We start from the raw sequence: 23,294 nt of genomic DNA on the forward strand, positions 1-23,294 counted from the left end.
ACTTTTGGGCAGTGTAGACACGCCCTCAGTTATTCATAGGATTGTTTTTGGCATCCAGAAGATTCTTTCTGTGTTGACAGATAAAGAGGCCTCTTTGGAAGAGATTTTTTTCCCAGTATATTAACTTCTGCTTTATTTCAGTATCTCACTTGTAAAACCATTTTTCATCATCAGTAACGCAATATTTGTTAGACCAAATTCTGGGGATGCACATTAGTCAGAAGTCTGCAATCTATTCTCCCATCTGTTTCTCGGCTCTTTGGGAATTATGAAGCACAGATCAAGCATAATTTCATGCTTTCTAAAGTACGTCTTAAATTCATTCCTTTTCTGTACCTATTTCATTCAATCTCTTTATTCTTGTTCTCCTCCTTCTCCCCACCCCTCATTCTCCAAAACAAATCATTCAACTTTTATCATTCTGCCAGGCATTCCTTGAAAACTCTTCCTTTACCCATCTCCTAATTTCTCCTCCAAATATAACTTTACCTGGTAATCCATCTTAATTATCAATAATCCCCACTTTTGGCTAGCAACTTGTATTTGACTGGACTATTTAGGATTTAAATCCTGCTCCCACTGAAGTCAATGGTAGATTTTCTATGTACCTTCAATGAGATCAGAGTCACACCCTTTGAATGCTCACCTAGGTCGAAGAATGCTCACCTAGGTTTGTAACAATGTATGGCACTGAATATATGATTTTGAAAATAGTAATATTGCAGTGCATTTATTCGGCTTTTCATAGCAATGTCTGCAGAACTGCTGCACCAAGCAACATCTTCAAATAACTCATATGTACTTTAATACAATGACCTATTTCTTGGCAGGAAAACAAAGCACACATACCAAAAAGGCACAGTATTTATTCCCATCTTTTGTTAAGTATACTCAGGTCATGAATTCAATAAACTAATAGCATCACCCTTCACCATATTAGTATTTGGGATACAGGTGGTCTCTGATGCGTCAGCAGCTTAGCCAGTAAACAAAAACAAAACATCTCAAGACACTGTAAGCCTGGGCAAGAAAATGATAGATACCGAGTTTCTCTCAATCCCCAGTGAAGCCAAGGAAAGGGGAATCTACTCAGCATCACTTAGGAGAAACTTAACAACTCACAGGATCATGTGTCCTCTCTGTATTTAGTAGAATGAGGATTCAGAATCATGTAGTTCTCTCAGTCTCATTTGACAGTTGCTACGTTGGGAATATGTATTTCCTCGATAACAGAATTTCACCAGTCACTAAAAAGTGTCACTTCAAAAATGCAATCAGTAAATACAGGTAGGAAAAAAACTACCGCCTTCCTACAAATATTTATTTTCTTCTTATATGTTATACACACATTAGTTGTTATACATACTGTATTGTATTTTTTAAGATATAATTATTTCTATAATGCCATGATGTGTGTCTGATAATTTATAGACACAAAGCTTTACAAATAAGTTATAAATGTATTAAAAAAGAAGAAACTCTGTCTCTCTTTTTTAAGGAAACACTTTAGACCATTAAACAGTTTTATGCATTGTAAAAGGATGATTACCAGCCTATTTTAATTGAGACGAAGAATGTAGTTTGTATTAGCTGTTGATTCATAAAAGAATACATGCAATTTTGTAGCTTTGTCAGAGTTTTATGAGACTTGAATATGTAGTAAAAGCAATAGTGCAGGTCCACTTTCTGATCTTGCTGTATTATTTACCATCCTGCAAAAGGATCAATGTAGTGCTATAAGGATCTGCCTTAATGAATCCCTTTGCAGGGTCAGGGTCTTATTTACAGTCAAGAACAAGCTAAATAAAAATGACATAGGAATTGCCTTGCTAAAATGTACAAATAGAATAGATCCACTAATGCAACATCCTGTCTCCAGCAATGTCTAACTGCTAAAATAAGAAAATAATTCCTTCAGATGAAAGGATAAAAGCCTAATAATGAACCTAACTATGTGATTTACAAGGAAGGGAGATTTCTTCTTGATATAAACTGGGATTGAGTTTATGACACAAAGGATGAGACAGAAGGAGAGAGAGATTTACCCTGAGCCACTATTTACATCTGTTACAAACCAGCAATTTTCTGGATATCATCTTATTCCTTGAACATCTCCTCTGTTCAGGTCTAAAGCTGCTATTTCTGATCTTATACTTGCCCATCCTTTTAAAAGTGATGCACTTGTCACAGAATTACACGCTTCTGTCTCCCAGCTCTCTTGGGCAAAGACCCACATGTCTCCCCTCCTGACTGGGGATTTTAAGGCTGCATAACTCCCTGGATTACACTGTGATATTCCCAGCCAGAAAGACAGCCTAAAAAAAGGCCAGCATCTATGCTTTGTTCTCTCTGAGGGTTATGATCAGTATATTGTCCACTGTTATAAGTTACCATGCAGCTCCTTCTAAGCAAACATATTTATATGGTAAAAGCATTACAGAGAAAACACATTAAAACAATAAAAGAACCTATATCTATATTAAACATCTTACCAGAGGTTACCTGCACCTCTAACCTGGGGCTCTGGTAGGTTTTAGTCCTTCAAAACTCAACTGGGTTTTCTCCGTGGTTACAAGTTATCTATCTTAGATTCACAACCAGAATAAAGGCTGGGAAGATCTGCCATTTATTTATATAGCTCAGGCCTTTGATCTTGGTTTTCTGTAGCAGGCAATCAGCAAGTAATGACCCTCTCCTGAGGGCGTTGCTTCAAAAAGTGGGGTTTTACATAACCGGAGTAGGGGAATTTGTAATAACCTCTCCCAAGGGATTCCTCAGGAAATTCACTTTAATTATTCCAAAAGTCCATACTTGTCTGGCACATTTTCAGTATAGTCTTTCAAACTCCTATATACTTCTCAAGTCTCATCGATGGCACATCTCCCCACTAGGGAAGCTGTATGCAAATCCAGCCCATCTTAATACACAAACTTAATATGATAAGGTCTTCCAAGGTTATTGCAGGAGATTGCCATACCTGTTACAACAGTCTCATACATGGAGAAGGTAGTTGCTGTACATTGCTATGCATTGAGACCTTGATTCAGCAATGTATTTAAGCATATGTCTAAAGGTATGTCTTACACTGCAACTGAGGGCATGAGTGGCAGCTTGCACAGATGCATCTAGCTGTACTCTGCTAGTCACATTGTGAGCTTCAGCACTGGCTGCACGCATTAATACCAATGAGCTTGTGCAGCCTGCGCCGAACCCCATGTTGCGGCATCATCTCCACTATTTTTAGCAAGCTATCTAGAGTACATGAGCTTGCATTCACTGTAGAGGTACCCAAAATGTCACATCGGAAGATCTGCATATTTAAAGGAAGGCACTCTCTTATGTATCTTGTTGAATCGGCATGAAAAACAACACACAATATATTGAAATCAAGCACCAACCATTTTCCTTTTGAAACAGTACTATACCTGCATAAAAATAACACATGTGCCTGAATTTAGAGATCACTGTTTATCAAACAGTAAATATATTTGTCCTTTACATACAAGGCATTGTTAACAAACACTATTTTGCATGCTGAAATTGTTCTAGAAGTATTTTGCAAGATTTTTACTGGCATTTTTATCAGTGTTTTTGTTCATAGTTATAATTCATCTTAGTGTATGGATCTGCAGCTGGGTGGGTAGGACAACAATTTAAAAGCAAAACTTTCCAATGAATGAAATTTGATCGTTGCATTAATTTCTAAACACTTGTCACTCTCACTGACTGCCTTTACAAAGTAACATAAAATGAGACAAGACAAGGAAATAAAACGTATATTTAATCTATATTAATCTCTTCACTGATGTAGTTATCTTTAAGTCTTTTTAACATGTTTTTTTCAAATTCTGCAAATTAAATAAGCTATGTCGTTCCCTTTTTGCCCCTAAAGTTATTAAGTTACCTGTGACCTGCTTAAGACAAATAACTGTAGAAAATAAGATCCATGAAAATATTACTAAAACAAGACTATTTATGTAGCCAGTGTCTTAAAAATCTGCTAATTATTTTTTTCTCTTCTGAAGTACTAAGCTTCCATTGTAATAGCCCCATTCCCATGGAGTTTATCCATGGATTATAGCCTCACCACTCAAATGCTTTATTGCTATTTCATAATTAAACTTAGAGCTTCACTGTCTCCAGGCACACTAAGGAAGGAGACAGCAAGCGTGCCATGTCTGACCTAAAAATGCTTAATCTTAACAGTCACACCCAGAGCCATCAAAGCATCCAGAGATAGTATAAAATGGTGCATTACTCTGGAGAGCTTCCAGTTTCATTACATTTTTTTAATCATTATCAAGAAAAAAAGTATGTATTAAATGGAGTAAAAAATTTAAATATTTCATAAAACTCTAACACTAATTGTTTCTGTAGCTCCCATTCTTTGCTGCAACATAATTAATTTGCTATTTCAGTTTGGTTTGTGTTTAAAACAGCATGAATATGAGAAAAACTCCATATGGGACTGAACGGAATACAAAGCGCTTCCCCGACTAATTCAGTAGTATGACTATCGTTCAGATCAACAGCAGTCAAAACTCGTTATCATCCATGAGCTATTTAATAATCTCTCAAAGAGCAGACAACCTAAATTACTAGAAGACCACAACCAGATCTCAGTTACTAGTAGAGTAAAATCATAAAGGATATTAATTGACACCCTTGACAGCAGTCTCTGCAGAAATGCCGAGAACTAAATGGAATGGAGACTGAACTACCCGCTCCTGGGTGAGACATACTGTTGAGGTATGTGTGTACAGAAGCTTGAACTGTTGCTACCCATGCTCTACCTTATTTTGATAAAGAAAGGGCTTCAGTCTGCAGACAATCACCTTGGGACCATTTGTTAGCATTGCACTGGAACAAAAAATAAACATCATATGGAAGTGTTTAGATGTGCTGGTTTTAAATCTTAGAGAGACACTACTCATCGCCCTTTTTGATAATGGCAGAGGACAGAACTCAAAAGAAAAAGTTTATAGGTAACTCATGGGAAAAGAAAATAGAAAGGTTACTAAAATTCTTAAAAATTAGTCTTTTCAATTAGCATTGCAAGCAACATAATCCATCTGACTCCAGAAAACTGTGGAGTGCCGGTGGTTGGCAGATTGATATTTGTTGTTGTTAAATTTATTTAAGTGGCTCTACAACAAAAAAAAATATTTTAAAATATTACATGAAGCTGCAAAATTAACTTATATTCAACTCACATTTCTGATCTAAGACAGGGTGAAAGGGAGCCTAAAGCCTTGCTACCACAAAATTTGTACCAATTGAACTGTAATAATTTTTAAAAATTAGTGAAACTGATGCAAACCTCTTTGTGGATGCTCTTAAATTGATTTAAATGTGTCTTATATTGATTTAGCTTAAGTTAGAGTAAGGAACGGACTTAAACTATATCAATACAAGATAGGTTTAAATCAATTTAAGCATCCACACAGGGGTTTTCACTGATTTAACTAAATCAAAATTTTAAAATATTTTGGTTATTTATATATAAAGTATAACCCTGTACAGAGAAGGTCTAACTAAGCAAGCTTTTCAAGAAATATGGAACAGTTTCAGAAAGGAGACACATTCATTTTATTAAATGAGTGGCCAGAGAGGACAGTCACCCTTGAAAGGAATATCAGCAGAGACTCATTTCTTCATTTCTGGCCCCACCCCAGCACCCAACCCCCAATTTTGTGAGCATTCATGGCCCACAATACAATTTCCATCCCCAGATGTGGCCATCGGGCCAAAGAGTTTGCCCATCCCTGCTATACATAGAAATCTAGTCAAAAGATATTTTCACAAAGAAAACAAATGGCAGGTAAAGGCACTTCAGAGTATTCCTACAGACCATAATGAAAGATCTAATAATTAAGGTTTTAGAACAAAACACAGGTCCCGCATTTTTTTGGCTTTTCTTGAGCGGTGGGGTTTTGGGGTTAAATGGATTTTCACAAGTGTTGGCTACTCACTAATCCCCTTGGAGTCAGTGGGAACTGCAGGTGCACCGCACTTAAGAAAATTTGCTATGTGTATTTAGCATGAAGACACAGCAGAACACTGAGCTCTTCATCATGGAATAATCGACTGGAATTGCAAACTCAGTTATCTAGCAATTTAACACACAGAGGCCAAAGCAACAAAAGCACGATGAATGGTGCAGATGAACAGAAGAAGCAGTGACATAGTTACAAGTTGATGATAGAATAACATGGACAATGACGGTGAAGGGAATACAGCCAGTAGTGAAGATGACAATGTTGTGCTGGGCAGTCACACCGTTCACTGAGGCTGTTGGTCATGGTAGCCACCTTCCATTCAGGCTAAATTAGGGAAAAGTTAAATGAGTCTTTGTTTAGTGATAACTGGAACAATAGAACGGCCCTGAGAAAAAAGCCTAAAGAGAGCTTTTTAAGCTGTGTGCTGGCTTGGAATTGTGAGGAAAGAAACTGTCTCCTGCTGTTTGATTCCTATTGCGTTCAGGGAAACAGGATTTATGGACATTCTTTGTAAATAAACAGGATTTCATCAAAGAAATACCTGACTCTCATTAATATCTCCTTCTAATAGAAACAACCCACAAGGCTCTGAATACTGGCTAATCAACTGGGCCAAAGGGGATAACAATAATAATTTTGATGTAAAATTATCCACAGAGAAAGTAAACGGCATTTTGTACCAAAACAGACATCTTCTAAACTGGAGGGAATGGTCTTGGGCTCTGATTCATGAAACCTGAAATCAAAAGGACAGACATCTGTAGTACCCAAAACTAAGGAAGTGATGAAATGCTTCTAATCTCTCCAGAGAAAAAAACTCTTCTAGTTTCCAGCTGTTGGCAGGGAAAAGATAGTTTAGCAACTCTTGCACTCAGTTATACTGAGTGGACAACAGGAGAGGGATCACTTGATGACTATCTATTCTTTCTGTTCATTCCCTCTGAAGCAACTGGTATTGGTCACTGTTGGAAGACAGGATACTGGGCTAGATGGACTTTTGGTCTGCCCCAGTATGACCGTTTCTTATGATCTTTCTCATTAAAAATAGAACAAAACACCTTAAAGATCATAGGACGAAAGGATCGAACCAGCACAGCTTCTGCAAAAGAATATCACACCTCACTAACCTATTAGAATTCTTTGAACATGTTAAACTACTGGATAAAAGAGAAACCAGTTGACAGATTATTCAACAAATTCTTGGAATACATTGGAGTCAATTTTTTATTTCAGAAGGTGGAGAAAGCAACTAGGAGAGAGGCTGTTCTGGATTTGATTTTTGACAAATAGAGAGGAACTGGTTGAAAATTTGAAAGTGGAAGGAAGCTAGGGTGAAAGTGATCATGAAATGGTAGAGTTCATGATTCTAAGGAATGGTAGAAGGGGAAGCAGCAGCACAAAGATCATGGATTTCAAGAAGGCAGTCTTTAGCAAACTCAGGGAGTTGGTAGGTAAGATCCCATGGGGGAAATTTAAGGGGAAAAACAGTGAGACAGTTGGCAGTTCTTCAAAGAGACATTATTAGACAAGAACAAACTATCCCCACTGCGTAGGAAAGATTGGAAGTATGGCAAGAGAACACCCTGGCTTAACCTAGAGATCTTCAATGATCTGAAACCGAAAAAGAGTCCTGAAAAAAGTGGAAACTAGGTTAAATTATGAAGGATCAATATAAACAACCACCACAAGCATGTTGGAACAAAATTAGAAAGGCCAAGGCACAAAATGAGAGCAAACTAACTAGAGACATAAAAGATAACAAGAAAACATTCTACAAACACATTAGAAACAAGAGGAACACCAAGGACAGGGTAAGGCCCTTACTCAATGACGGGGGAAAGATAACAACAAAAAACATTGAAATGACAGAAGTGCTAACTGACTTTTTTGCTTCAGTTTTCACCAAAAAAGGTTAGAAGTGACTGGGTGTCTAACATACTGAACACCAGTGAAAATGAGGTAGAAAATGAGGAAAAAACAAGTTAAAAATTACTTAAACAAGTTAGATATATTCTAGATGTCTGTGCCTGATGAAATACATCCTAGAATACTCAAGGAGCTGACTGAGCCATTAGTGATTATCTTTGAAAACTTGTGGAAGAAGGGAAAGATTCCAGAGAACTGGAAGAGGATAAATATACTGCCAACCTATAAAAAGGGGAATAAGGACAACCCAGGGAATTACAGACCAGTCAAGCTTAATTTCAGTACCTGGAAAAATAATATAGCAAATAATTCAGCAATCAATGTGCAAACACCTAGAAGATAATAAGGTGATAACTAACAGTCAGCATGGATTTGTCATGAACAAATCATGTGAAACCAACTTAACAGTTTTCTTTGACAGGGTACACTTGTACAGTTTGCAGATGATACCAAGCTGTGAGGGAGCAAAAGGGTGGGGAGGGTTTGCAAGTACTTTGGAGGATAGGATTAAAATTCAAAATTCAGACAAACTGGAGAAACGTTCTGAAGTAAATAGGATGAAATTCAATAAGGATCAAAGCAAAGTACTACACTTAGCTCTGGTCTACACTGGAGGGGTGGGGGGATCGATCTAAGTTACGCAACTTCAGCTACATGAATAACGTAGCTGAAGTCGATGTACTTAGATCAACTTACTGTGGTGTCTCCACCGTGGTGAGTCGACTGCTGCTGCTCCCCTGTCGACTCTGCCTGCACCTCTCGCGGTGCTAGAGTACAGGAGTCAATGGGAGAGCGCTCAGGGGTCGATTTATCGCGTTTAGACTAGACACGATAAATCATTCCCTGCTGGACCGATGGCTGCCCACTGATCCGGCGGGTAGTGAGGACATACCCTTAGGAAGGAACAATCAGTTGCACACATACAAAATGGGAAATGACTACCTAGGAAAGAGTACTGCAAAAAGGGATCTGGGGGTCATAATGGATCACAAGCTAAATATGAGTCAACAGTGTAACACTGTTACAAAAAAAGTGAACATCATTCTCGATCTATTAGCAGGAATATTGAAAGCCAGACATATGAAGTTATTCTTCCACTCTACTCCACGCTGATAACGCCTCAGGTGGGGTATTGCATCCAGTTCTGGGCGCTACATTTCAGAAAATGTGGACAAATTGGAAAAAGTCCAGAGGAGAGCAACAAAAATTATTAAAGGTCCAGAAAACATGACCTATGAGGCAAGATTGAAAAAAATAGATTTGTTTAGCTTGAAGAAGAGAAGACTGAGGGGGGATATGATAACAGTTTCAAGTGCATAAAAAGTTGTTACAAGGAGGAAGGGGAAAAAGTTGTTCTCCTTAACCCCCGAGGATAGGGCAAGAAGCAAAGGGCTTAAATTGCAGCAAGGAACATTCAGGTTGGACATTAGGAAAAACTTCCTAACTGTCAGAGTAGTTAAGCATTAAAACAAATTGGGTAGGGATGTTGTGGAATCTCTGTCATTAGAGGTTTTTAAGAACAAGTTAGACAAATACCTTTCAGGAACGGTCTAGTTATTACATAGTCCTGCCTTGAGTGCAGGGGATTGGACTAGATGACCTACTAAGGTCCCTTCCAGTCCTAAACTTCTATGATACTATAATTTATTAGCTTTCAAAAGGCCTTTGACAAAGTCTTGCAGAAGACACTACTAAAGTAACTAAGTAGTCATGAGATGAGAGACAAAGTATTGTCAAGGATCAAAATCTGCTTAAGAGTCAGAAAACAAAGGAGCAGGAATAAATGGTGAGCTTTCATCACAGCAAAAACTTAACAGCTGGGTGCCTCAAGGTTTTGTACTAGTGTTGGTGTTGTTTAATATCTTTACTAACAATCTGAAAAGTGGATCAGGAAGTAAGGTTGCTACATTTTCAGATGACAAATTATTTTGAGTATTCAAGCCCAGGGAAAACTGAGGAACTTCAGAGGGACTTAAACAAGCTAGGTGAATGGACAACATGATAACAGATGAAGTACACTGTTGATAAATGCAAAATAACGCACACTGGAGGGAAATTTTTAAATATTCATACACCTTACAGGGATCTAAATTAACTGTATCAACTCAGGAAAGGGACCTCACTGGGGCATCACTGAACAGTTCAAAGAGGACCTCTGCATAATGTGCAGTTGCTGTCAAAAAACCAAAATGTTAGGATGCATAAAGAATGGGAGAGAAAATAATAAGGAAAACATTATAATCCCATTATATAAATCAATGGTTTCCCCTCATCTGGAGTACTATGTGCAGTAGTGGTTACCCCCACCTCAAAAATTATATTGCAGAATTTGAAGCGGTCAGAGATGACTGGTGAGAATGCATAGGGGCATGGGAAACCTCTCACCTGAAAGAAAGACTAGGAATGATTACCTTAGGAAGTAGGTAAATGAGAGGGGAAGTGACAGAAATAGAAAATAATATGTGGTGCACTTAGAGAAAGTAGATTGGAAGCTTCTGTTTTCCCCATCTTGTAAGACTGGAAGAAGAGACTGTTCAATGAAACTGAAAACCAGCAAATTCAAAACTGATCAAAGGAAACACTTTTTCACACAGTATTAGACTGTGGAACTCCTTGAAACAGAATATCACGGAAGTCAAAAACTAGCAAAATTCCAAGAGATTAGACACCTATTTGGATAACAAGAATATCCAGAATAATAAACAACAAAAAAAATTATAAGGGATATAAAATCTCTTGCTTCAGGGATTAAGTCAATTTCTAACAACGTAGGGTAAGGACAAGACTTCCATAAGGAGCAGATTATCCCATATCTACCTACTGTAAAGTTTCTTGCACCTTCCTTTGAAGCATGTGGTGGTGGCTACCGTCAGAGGCAGGATACTGGACCATAGGTCTGATCTAGTGTGGCAATTCATATATTCCTAGCAGGGACAATGGTCCAAAATATGGTTTCATTATTTCCTTTATTACCCACAGAAGAGACTAGGCAGCAGAACTAAACCACTGAAGTTTTTCCCATTACTTGATGATTTAGAAGAGATAAAGGAAGTGAGCATTTATGGTTTTGTGGGCATGTGCAGGAAGGGTTAGAAATACAACTTAACAGCTCAGAGCTAAAATTCATACCCTACTGTTAACCATCTTTCAGTCATGCCTGTAAAGGCAGGTGATATCGGAACTAAAATTTTCCAAACATCAATTAGGACTAAAAATAGATGCTATACCACCTGATGCCTGTGCATTTCATATGATTGCACTAAGCCAGGTGGATTTGCAGTAACCATAGCATTTTACATACACCTGTAGATCAATGACTGAAACTAAATGTGGTTAATATTTATATGCATTTTAAAAATGTTTTGAAGTTATTTAATGTACTTTTTTAATAAAAAGCAAGACAGTAAGAGACACTGAAGATAAAAGCTACATTGTCAAAACTTGAAAAAGATCCCTATTAGTAATTATATTTGTTGTCCTGAGGTGTTTCATATTAATTTGAACCTGCCTGTGGAACCATAATAATTAAATGTAAAAAGATTCCTACTAAATATATCCACCTAAGCCAATGGAAAATAATTCCCCCACAAGATCCCTCAAATGCTCCAACTGATTAGTGTCACACTGTCACATCTTGGAGAAAACTCCTCAATGTCTAACAGAATTAAGAGTCATTTGCAAAATGATAACGTAATTTTCCTGAATAAAGGTCTGATATTAGTGAGGCAGCTTCCATTTCCCCCTGTTCAAAAGTCCAAGTAGAGTTAGGATACAAAAAAACTTGGAACCTCTTCTCACACGGGTAGACTACACCTCATCATCATTCCTCGGCTATCCCAATGCTGGAATTATAAATAGTTCTTGTCTAAATCTAAAACCAGGCAAGATGGAAGTAGAATTTCAAATAGGTAATGAAAATGACTATGAAAAAATAGCTAACATTCCATCACCCTCACTAGAGGGCATCTGTCCCACTGTCATCAGAGTGGCTTGCAGCCAAGAGGGCTTTCTGGACTCTTCACTGACAATAGACACCCAAATAGCAAAAGCACCAAAAAAAAAGGGGGCCTTTTTCTACCTTCCCCTAGCCAAAAGATCTCATACTATCCTGCCAGATGTGGATTTGATCCTCCAAACTTTGTTACTGAAAATCACTGTATCTGGGAAGGAAATTATAAATGTTAAAGAAACTTTAGTCAGTGCAACAACCTGACCTCCAACCTACGCTGATGAAAGCACACTTGCTCTGATCACTTTAGCTACTCATCAAACACCAGAATGAGCGAGCCCCTGGAGTCTTCATCAGCGAAGCTTTCATCAGGCTGGCACTGGAATTCCTTGGAAACTGACTCTTACTATGTGACCATGATCACCTGTGACAACTAAAATCCTCAGGAAAAATGGAAATGTTAATAGTTAGATTGAGAGTGGTGGGAGTTTCTGATAAGAAGATGAAATCCTAGTACCATTGAAGTCAATGGTAAACTCTCCATTGATTTCATGGAGCAGGATGTCACCCAGAGTCTTCTTGGCAGCTAGTCCTTGGCTATAAAACACCTTTCCATGAGAGTTAAGAATGTTCACAAAACCTCACCACTTTTGGGGGGGAAGAGGGAGAGGAACGGACATGACAGACCGATCTGTATCACCTACTTCCCATAATGAAATAATTTAAAACAATTACAAAAGATTCAGCCTTCCCTTAGAAGTGTGAAAAGATGACAAAATTCTAGGTTTTTGTGTAAAACGCCGATATGGATTTATATAAACTTGTAATGCCCTCATTCATATGCCACTGTATAAATAAGGTATAAATACAAAGACAGTGAGGTTGAAACCAACTAAGAATAATATGGTCAGCAAAAAACCCAATTATTTTAATACAGTTGAGGATCAGAATTATCAATTTAAGAATAGGGAATTAAAATAACATTTAGTGATAATCATGCAGGAAATTTAACTTAAAAGAATATGACACATTAAAAGATAAACTACAGCATAAAATAAAGATGACTGATAATAAGGACAGTTGATATTCACCCTCACTATTTTTTAATGTTCTGTATCAGCATTTTATGAAACAAATGTTAAATATACTAAAAGATGAGCATGAAACTGGGCTCAGAATTATCAACAGTTAATATAATGTTGTCATGACACTACAGGCTATTTCATCAATACACTTCCAAATAAAGGAAAATGAGAAACAATTTTATTGAGAACATTCTTGATTGTCTTAGTTAGTGTCTTTTTATAGCTTTCAAGGCTACAGCTATGATAATGGCACCATACCGTGAAGCTGTTGTTGACATTTTTTGTGCTCGATTCAGCTACACTGGCATCTGACAGGTCAACTTCATCAAATATTAGAGACTGTGAACAGAAAATAACACAAACACATTAAATACCACTTTTAAGCACACTTACCCTACTGCACTTTCACTTCCACATTACTGTTTTAGGAATCAAATTAAATAAGTAGAAAAATTACTAAGCAGATAAATCTTTCTAATTTAGCCTTTCAAAGGGAGCCATGTAACAATCTGATCAGTAGGAAAATTCAGAAACATAAGCGGGCTGAAAATGAATTTTATCCCAGTCAAAAAAGTAATCTTCACTTTAAAAATACCTTTGAGAAAATGTACAATATTATTTTCAGCCTTAAAGGGCCACTTAAGGAATCCATAATAGAATCAAAGAAGATAAATACATATAACAGTCTGTCAGCGTTTACTTTAAACATCGCAGCCTATTAGCCAGTGTTAAGTCTGCTGGGAAAGGGTTAAATGGGTTCTGTTGGCTCACTGAGACTCACTGATGAAGAGTAAAACAATTCCAGTCATGTGTCTCTTCTCCCTTCCTGTGGGAAAAAGAGTAAAAAAGAAAGCCCCCCCCCCCCCCGTCATCCCACATACACACACTCAACTCATGGCAGGGAGTTGAAACTAAGGATGGTCCTGCAGTTGAGGCAGGTATGACTGGGATGGCAGGGGATCTGCATTTAATTTCCAGATCTGCCTCAGTTTCCCACCTGTAATATGTGGATGATCCTGCCATTTTCCCACCTCTTGTCTGTCTTGTTAATTAAGGTTGTCAGTTCTTCAGGGCAGCAACTGTACAACTGTGCCTAGCGTGGGTGACTCATGCCCTCATTCTTACCTATGTGACCTTTGATACCTTTGACGCACCATGCAGCTGAGTCGCAGGGGAGATTGTAGTGCATCATGGGAAATGGAGTGGGTCAATCAATAGGAGCAAATGAGGGCCTGAAGCACCTGAACTACCACTCCCAGAAGGCACCATGGGGGCTCATGAAGAAGCAGCTTAATGATAAACTGATTTGAAATTAAATGTTTCCGTTCAGTTCAACAAACTGAAACATCTCCATCTGGATCAAACTGACCTGAAATGAAATATTTCATTTAGATTTTCCCTGACAGGAAGGAGAGTAATTTCTGAAAATGAAATTTTCCCACTGAAAATTTCAGTTTTTCAGAACTTCATTTTCCATTGAAAATTCATTTCAAGGGATAACTCCTGACTAGCAGTATTTAGCATAATCATAAAAACTTGAACTTTGAGGTTTAACATTTGAACAATATCCCTCCAATGTTTTTTTCCTTTTTAAAATTTATTTTCCTAAGCAAATAACAGAAATCAGCTTATTAACATTATTTGACTAATTTGTTTAAAAAGGGTAAAAGAACAGAAACAAACCACAATACAGAAAACTCAGAGGTGTATGTAACATGTCTTCTTTTGCAAATTAATTTTGTATACTAATCTTTATAAATAGCAAATTGATTGTGAAAACAATCACTGTTATTTTAAAATTGATGGTCTAATTTTAATAAACCTAAGAAACAATTGGTGTTACAAGCATAAGGCATTCGTTCTTAGTATTATACATCCTTACCTTTGAATCCTTGGCATAGTAAAGGGTACGGCCTCGAAGTTTGAAATAACGTTTTTTCCACCGCTGAAAAGAACTTGTTTGCTTCAATAGTAACCCTTCCTTTATACTTGTCTGAAAACAAGAAAAAAATATTTAAATACATCAGACCCAGTAAAAATATCCAAGTATCTAAATATACTATATAAAAAAAAATTCTTAGACTTTTGTAAACAATTTTCTGTTCTGCACAAAGATATTCATTGTTTTTTATTTGTATTCACGCATGAGATGATGATTGATTCTATCATTTGACAATCAAACTATGCACAATTATTTTTAACAATGCGAATACTGGCAAAAGGTTACTTCTGTGTACGCATTCAAAAAGCAGTGGAGATATACACTGAAAATGCCAATAATTATTCTGGAGATTAAATTGCTATTTAATTGTATTACTTCTATAATTCCAAAAGCACAATATTGTAGTGAGCAATGATTGGCAGTTGCACAATTCTGAAAAAAAATATTAGTTATCTATGCCATACAAGCTCATGCAGATCGTACTCTGTGGCATCTGTACTCTTGCTACCCTTTTTTTCTAACTATTAAAATGGAAAAGAAGACAAACTCAAACTTGGAAGAATAGTGTCAAGAGCACAATTTATTAATGTGTTTAGAAATGTTTTGGTAGTATCTGTGGGCCTCATCACACCATTGATTTTTAAGCACTCCCCATGTACTTTTCATAGGAGGAGTTTTTATAACTCAATGGTATAATATAGTTCTGCACAGTGGCCTATATCACGGAGTGTCTTAAATACCCAATTTTCTCTTTTGAACTACACTATTAAAAGGGAAAAGCAGATACATATGGATCTGGATTCTCTGCTCTAAAGTGGCCTCTGAAGCATGGTATTTCCATTTTGTATTATGTCATGATGCAGATGTCATTGTACAGTGCAATTTCTAGACAACATGATGCAAAGGTCACTTATAAGTTGATCTGGACCTCTTATAAGCTTAATCAAACCCTGAAAAAAGGGCATGACACCATCTTCTTTCAATGGATGTCAAATTCTTCTTAACTTTAACATAATACATTCACCGTAAAAAGGAAAATATACCTTTTTGTTTCACTATTTCACATTTATGAACGTGAAATAATTGTTAAATATATCCATAGCATGGCTACTATACTAAATTCTTTAATGGTTTTTTCCTACTAAAATGCCCCCAAATATACCTAACAAAGATAAAATATTTTCACGTGATGTAATGGATTTTATTTGTTAGCAATTCAGTCAACAGTAGTCATAGGCACACACACCAGTTTTGGTTTTGTTTGTTATAGCCATACTGTACTTGTGTTTTGTTTCCCTCTTTGAAATTTTCATGGTGCACATGAATTACGTGCATATGATTTATGTATATGCAAAAGTGAGAATAATATACAAATCAGTTCCATACAATACAATTTCTGTATTCAATGGTCCTAATTCCCTCTTCAAATATATAATGGGCATTGGCATTTATCTTCATATTATCCTGAAAGTGGAAACATCGAAATGTATGTTATGATATACATGGCATACATTATGGGAAGATCAGAATGTACACTAAAAACCTTCTTCATGAAGGAGATACATGAATTTAAAGTCTATAGAAAGAACATAAATCTGTTGGCCTATTTTTCTAGACTTTAAAAAACACACAGTTTTCCTGAAGATTAAATTAATTCCTTCATACCATTTCTACAAAAACAGGCATTATCACAGCTTTCTCTCTCCCTTTTAGAGCACTAATAATATTCCACAAACACTCCAACCTGTTTAATGTAACCAGGGGATTGTTGTCCATTAAATGGCTCTGGAATCGTAAACGGCTTATGAATCAAAACTCTATGACAAATCTTTTAAACTACCATTTTAACTATGAGAAAGTTGTTTTCTCAACCAAAAAAACCCTTCTGAAGTTGGAGGTGAAAACACATTTAACTGCTATAGCATATTTTTTCATATGAAGCTATTACAACAGATCCTGATAATAAATATTCTTATTAATTTAAAATAGCCAGGTAATGTACTTTCATTCGTGTACAGTGTAAATGCTTTCATCAACAGACATACTCTACTGAGGGCAGAGCACTTCCATCATCCAATTCCACTGGTACAGAATCCAACCCTTGCTACAGAACTTTGCTCCAAGGATGCAATAAGCCCAGACCCCCACTTCATTGGCAAAAGGTGATAAATAAAGCTACGATTTAGTAATGGAGGTCACGGAAGTCAAAGGCCTCCGTGACTTCAGCTAGTGCAAGCTGGGAGCTGCAGGGTCCCCTGCTGCCTGCAGAGGCAGGGAGCTGTGGGGTACCCATGCCACCACAGGCAGCAGGAGCCCCCCACCACTCCCGGCTACCACGGGCAGCAGGTGGAAGCCCTGCAGCTCCGAACCACCAGCGGAGGGGGACCCTGGAGCTTCGAGCCTGCCCACTGCTACCCAGGCTCCCCATTTTGTCATGGATATTTTTAGTAAAAGTCAAAGACAGGTCACGAGCTTCTGTGAATTTTTCATTATTGCCCATGACTTTTATTAAAAATATTTGTGACAAAATCTTAGCCTTAACGATAGGTCGCTCCGGTGGGAGACGGAGAGGTCTTGGCTGGTCTCTCTTACCTGGGAGCAGTCCTGGGAGATGGGGAAAAAGTAGTAACTGAAGCTGTCAGCAAACAGCATGGCCTGGAGAAGGGGCAGCAGCTTTTCCTGTAGCTCCAGCCCCCAACCCTAGCTCCCTGTTTTTCAGAACCCTGGGCTGCCCTCTCTTCAGGCTACCTCCTCAAACTCTTCTGCTTCCAGACATGCTTCAGAAGAAGAAGTCATGGCTTGGCAAAGACATACATGTGCTGTGCAGCAATGAGAAGGGAGGAAACAACATACATATGTGGGTGTCTCCTGGAACCCAATGCATGCACAAAATGGGATGCTGCTGAAAAGTAAATTGGGATCATTGCATTCACAGAGGTGTGCAGCTCTCGGTTGTATGTTGATTAGCAAGTCCCACAGGTCAGTGTGGTGCAATCCTGGAACATACGGGCTTTAATATTTTGTGTAACATGTACAAATACAGACTTTTATCCCCAGACACTTTTGGTAGTGATCTCTGCTACTTGGCAGATTACCTGGGCCCCCTCCTCAGGAAAATTCTGATTGTGCCCCTATTTTGGTCCAAAATCTAACCTTTATAGTGTGACACTTCCTAGGGTTATGAGGAACCTCCCCACCACCTGTCCTTAGCATCAGGAAGTCTTGTCTGTGACTGCTGTGGATCAGCTGTCTGAAAGCATCAGCCTCTGGCAAGACAAGCCTGACCTTCCAGGCCTAATTCTCTCTGCAAAGGTTAGCAATAGGTAAGCACCAACCACTGAGTCCTCTGAGGGTCCCTCTGGACCGCTCAGCCTGTTCCACAGAACGCACACAGAACTCTCAGATACACTACTCCCAAAGAACAGCACCCTTCCATTTACAAGGTTCAGCTCAGGATCCACCTCTTGGGGAAGTGGAGTATCTACGCCAACGGAAGAAGCCCTCTCATCAGTGTAGGTAGCGTCTTCACTAGTAAGTGTAGACATGCCCATAGTTTATCATCAAAGAATGGTGATTCAAATGATAGAAAGTAAGAATATTGGAAACAAATGGTAAAGCATAAAACAAAATCATAACATGCTTTCTAGAACCTAAACTTAATTAACAAGACACTGCCTAATTTCCTACAATATAGCTTACCCCAATGACTTTCCCCAGCATTTTCAACCAGTTTGGCTGAGATCCCTTCTCATAAAATCAAGCCCGCTGGCAGCTTGGCCTCACAGATTAAAGGAATAAGGGTATGCCTCCATACCTCTTAAGTACTTCCCCAAAAGTTCATTGTCCTTACTGGCTCACTTCTTCCTCTAAATGTCCTCTCTTTGAAGATTTCACAGTCCTTCATTAGCATTTGGCTCACACTGTGAATAGATGCCCATTTTGAACCATACAGTCCTTAATTTACACGTAAACAGACAAATAGACACACATTTCTTGCCTGAAAGAAAACGTGCTTTTCACCTTTCTGGTGATCAGCCTCTAGTCACAGACCTAAAGAACATAATTTTCAGTGTATATACATAACTCCATATGTTTTGCAATGATTATGATGACCAGTGTGATACAGGCTTTCATTAGAGACCTTACATGACATTCTTTTGATGAACCCCCTGCCAATCAATCTGCCAGCTGGCATCCAGAGGTCCTTGGGTCACATATAGATCATATTTCTAACCCCCAGTGTTGAGAGGAAAACCTTCAGTTACAAATGGAGCAGAAACCAAAGCAGTAATAATGTCTCCCTGAGTCTGCAGACAAGAAAACATCAAAGAGGCATGAACTGACCCATTCACCTCAGCAGAATATTAACTCTGAAGCATAATGGAAACAACTGTCAATATTGTTAACTACTTCACTGCTGTAATTTGGCAGAAGCATCCAGTTAATGGGCACATCTCACAAGCCCGAACTGCGATGCTTGCCAAAAGCTCTATCTCCCATTCAATTGCTAAAACCTCCAGCTTCCCCCATGACAGCTTGTGCAATCCAATTATACACCGTCACTGTAAAAATCTGCACACATACTGAAAACTAAAAATGTAGGGACAGAGCAAACACTCATGAATAAAATAGCCAGTACAATGCAATTTTCCTTTAGTTATTAATGAACTTGGTGGTACACTCAGCAAACTGAAATTAATGCCTATCACCTTAGATATCCTTACCCTTTAGCAACTTAGCAAACGGAAATTAATGTGCTACATAATAGTATTATATTCTCATCAAAACTCAATTTAAAAGATATCTCCACATTTTATAAAATTAAGTATTTGCAAATCAGTATTCAATTATTGAAAAAGGTAGAAACCCAATTCTTCATTGCAAAAACCCCAGTGATAAAGATGATTGGGGTTTGTGGATATTACAATGATTGAAAGATTAAAAGCACCTTCCTTTATAAAGATGAATTCTTAGATATTTAGGTATCATTCAAAGTTCCAAGACTAAAGAGACTTGTTTCTGTGAAAGTGAGCTGTAATCTTCAGAGTGTGTCAATGTCAAAAATGAGTTAGAAGTGATTTCAGACACCACACAAGCCCATGAGTCAATTTTTGTACTTTTATAATCAAATTTTCCTATTGTAAAAAAAAAAAAAAATTTCTCTTTTCCCTGTTTATGTGAGAAAAACCCACAGGAACAATAGGGGAAGTCTACTGAGGGGAAATATTGAAACCAACTATGTACAAAGTACTGCCAAGCACAAAAAAACACATGGAAATATCAAAGAAAAAATTACATTTTTCCCAGTCACTTTCAGTTATATAATCTTCGGTACAACTTAAAAAATTCAGACAGAGGAGTGATTTTTCAAGTTGACCTTTTGTTTTAAATTTTGTTTTTTGACTTTACCTAGGTCATCAGAAGCCTGGACAGTTAATATTTTGGTTGCTAAGATCACAAAATGTTTTAAATAAAACAAGAAAATATATTAAACATACAGTACATTCCATCCTCCAGAGACATTGCCTATTGATTTACCTTCCTAAATTTGAATACCAAAACAGATCAATGATATTTCTGTATTGCTGTGAGATTTCTATATGTTCACAGGGCACACAGTTATGGTCTGAAGCAAGCACAATTCTAAGCACATTACAGAAAAAGAAAATCTCATGGTTCTCATTAACTCATACTCCCTTAACATTCCAAGTCTTCTGCAGATCATTACATTTTTAATAATATGTCTTTTTCAATCAAAGTCTTGAATTTTGATCAAGATGGGATCTTGGATTGCAAGTCTATGCTTTGTTGACAACGTCAAAACAGTAGTTTCAATTCTGCCACTTATGCTGACAGCTCTCTATTAATGGTTTCAAAATAAAAATAAATTGTATCTACAGAAAACAAAATCTTCACCCAATTGTTAAATGTAACAGTACATTTTTATTGAGGGTTTCTTGTGACCTCAAAAAAGACAAAAGGATGATGTTTAAAAATAGCTATGCCAGGGATATGAATGAGCACAGTTAAATAAATTAACAGAAAAAAAAAGATAGAAAGGGGATTAGTAATTTAATGTAATAAAAAAAGATTGTAACAGTTTCAATGTGTATCTTAAGATAAAAATAAACCAACAAAAACTAGAAACCCAATGTAAATTATCTTTATGCAGCAATTTTTTGTGGTATCATAACCAATTGTACTTCTCTGACCTGTACTTCTACAGATTTCTCTCCTTGTTCAGCTGGTAAATCACAACTAAAATTCCAACAATTTCTTAGTGTGATTTGATCTATCTTGCTTTGAAACAGGACTAGATCAATGTGCACTAAGGAACTGTTAGTATGTGTTAGCAGGATCTGAATGGACAGTTATCAAGCGGCAGGCTAGTGTGAGACAGAGTCATACCCAAGCTTAACGTGAATGAAATGTTCCTATAACCAAGCCCTTACTCTCTCTGTGACCCTGAGTAATTATTCTTTCTGCTTCAGGTTCTCCATCTACAAAACGTTTCTCTCATTAGTTCATGTTTGTAAAGTTCTGAAAATGGAAAATACTATGTAAATGAAAGACAATTAACTGAAAGAACAGACTGTTCTTATTAATAAGGGGAATAGAACAGCTGTAAAATATTTCACAAAGGACAGATCACTTACAAGGTTGTGCTTTAGTGCCAAAGACTTGGTTATTATTCACAATTGAGTATTTAGTGCCAAAGACTTGGGTATTATTCACAATTATTAAGGGCTTGGGTATTATTCACAATTGAGCTAACTTCTGTCTTAGAACAATAATTTACAGCTACAACTTGGAATATCAAGTACTGTTCATTTTAGTTTCATTAGTTCTGAGTAAAAAGGTTTAAAATGGGTAAAATGACTCTTTCCCACGCAGGAGAGTGACATGGAAACACCACATACATCAGAAAATCAAAATTACAAAATTATAGAAATGTATATGAATTTTTCCAAAGAGACAATCAAATTAAAATGCTGATTAGGCTAATTTTAATAAAGTCATTCTGGCCTTGATCCTGTACTAAGTGAAGTCCATGGGAGCATTGCTATTGTCTTCAATGGTTGCAGGGTAGGCACTCAAAGATTTTGTTGTTCCATAAAATACATGTAGGTGTAACTACAAAATAACATGAACTACTAAAACTACTCAAGAGAAGATGCCTCCCACAAGCAAAATGCAAAAATCCCATTACAATTCCACTGGGAAGAGTAGAGTTTCTGTGGTCCTACGGTAATGGTCTAACACATTTAAAATGTAAACAGTAGCAATCATCCCTTACTAAAGGTGTGTAACAATAGTATTGCCGAAGAGAGGCATATTAACACTGCTGCACACTTTCAAATCAAAATCATTCGCTGAAAGAAAATATAAACAAAAATTACAATAACATCAATATTATAATTAGATCTGTCTCAACAAATATTCAATTTTTCATTTATATTACTCTATTGGTTTTCTCCCTTTAAGACCACTAACAAATTCCATTGATTAAGACATAACTCTAAGGAGTTGTACTCAGTAGAAAACAGCCTATTATTTCTGGCTATCAAATCCACTAAATGTTATCAACATTTCTGAAAATACTAAACTTTCAGACAATATAAATGTTGAGAAGACCTATAAAGTGAAAGGAGAGTGTTCCCAGAATTTTAATATGTATTGACTTTTCTAAAGAACCTAAACATGCATCAGTACTATACCCCTCCATTCGTAAAGGCTTTCCAAACTATTTTGGTTACAAAATGATCTGTCATTATACCATATTGTTTCTGATATTTTAATAGGTTTAAGTCTGTATAAGACACTACAGGTGTTATAACAACCAGCAGCTCATATCATAACTCTCGTTTATCAAACTCCTGTTAGTTGACACATTAAAGTGCTGGGTATCTTTGAGACTTTATAGATAGGCTTGGAAGGATTAGATTTTTACTGGTAAATGTCAGTAAATGTCAATTTCAGCATACACACAAAAACTAACAAAAAGCTATTTCTATGGATAATAATCAAAATATACAGATAAGTAAACTAAGAAAAATGCTGAGAACTTAGAGTTTAAGAATACTTACTGAGTATATTTTGACATCTGATGTGGACAATTTGTGTTTTAACAGTTACAAAGTGTTAACTTTGTGAATCTCAGCATCTAATGTCATTAAATAATTACTGTCAGACCCGCCTCCATAATTTCCTGCAACTGTGAAAATGTATATTGATAAAAGTAAAAAATAATACTTTAAAATGAACAGAGGTATCATCCATCAAAACTCAAAAAAACAAAAATAAAAAAAAATTGAATTCTGCCAGGCCTACTTATAGAGCATTTCCTTTTGAGTTACAGATTATACAGTTTAAAATAAATCACTGGTTTCACT

At 36.9% G+C, this 23,294-nt stretch overlaps 1 protein-coding gene across 1 annotated transcript in view; it reads right to left on the reverse strand.

Annotated features, from left to right (window-relative positions):
- DGKH (diacylglycerol kinase eta) overlaps positions 1-23,294 on the reverse strand; it is a 257,951-nt gene that overhangs the window by 106,101 nt on the left and 128,556 nt on the right. The window contains exons 3-4 of the mRNA XM_077811963.1: positions 14,842-14,952; positions 13,218-13,298 (exon numbers count right to left, since the gene is read on the reverse strand). Coding sequence (XP_077668089.1) covers positions 13,218-13,298; positions 14,842-14,952 — 192 coding nt within the window. The remainder of the gene's footprint in view (positions 1-13,217; positions 13,299-14,841; positions 14,953-23,294) is intronic.

Source organism: Eretmochelys imbricata, chromosome 1 (genome assembly GCF_965152235.1).
Source record: "Eretmochelys imbricata isolate rEreImb1 chromosome 1, rEreImb1.hap1, whole genome shotgun sequence".
Taxonomy (NCBI): domain Eukaryota; kingdom Metazoa; phylum Chordata; order Testudines; family Cheloniidae; genus Eretmochelys; species Eretmochelys imbricata.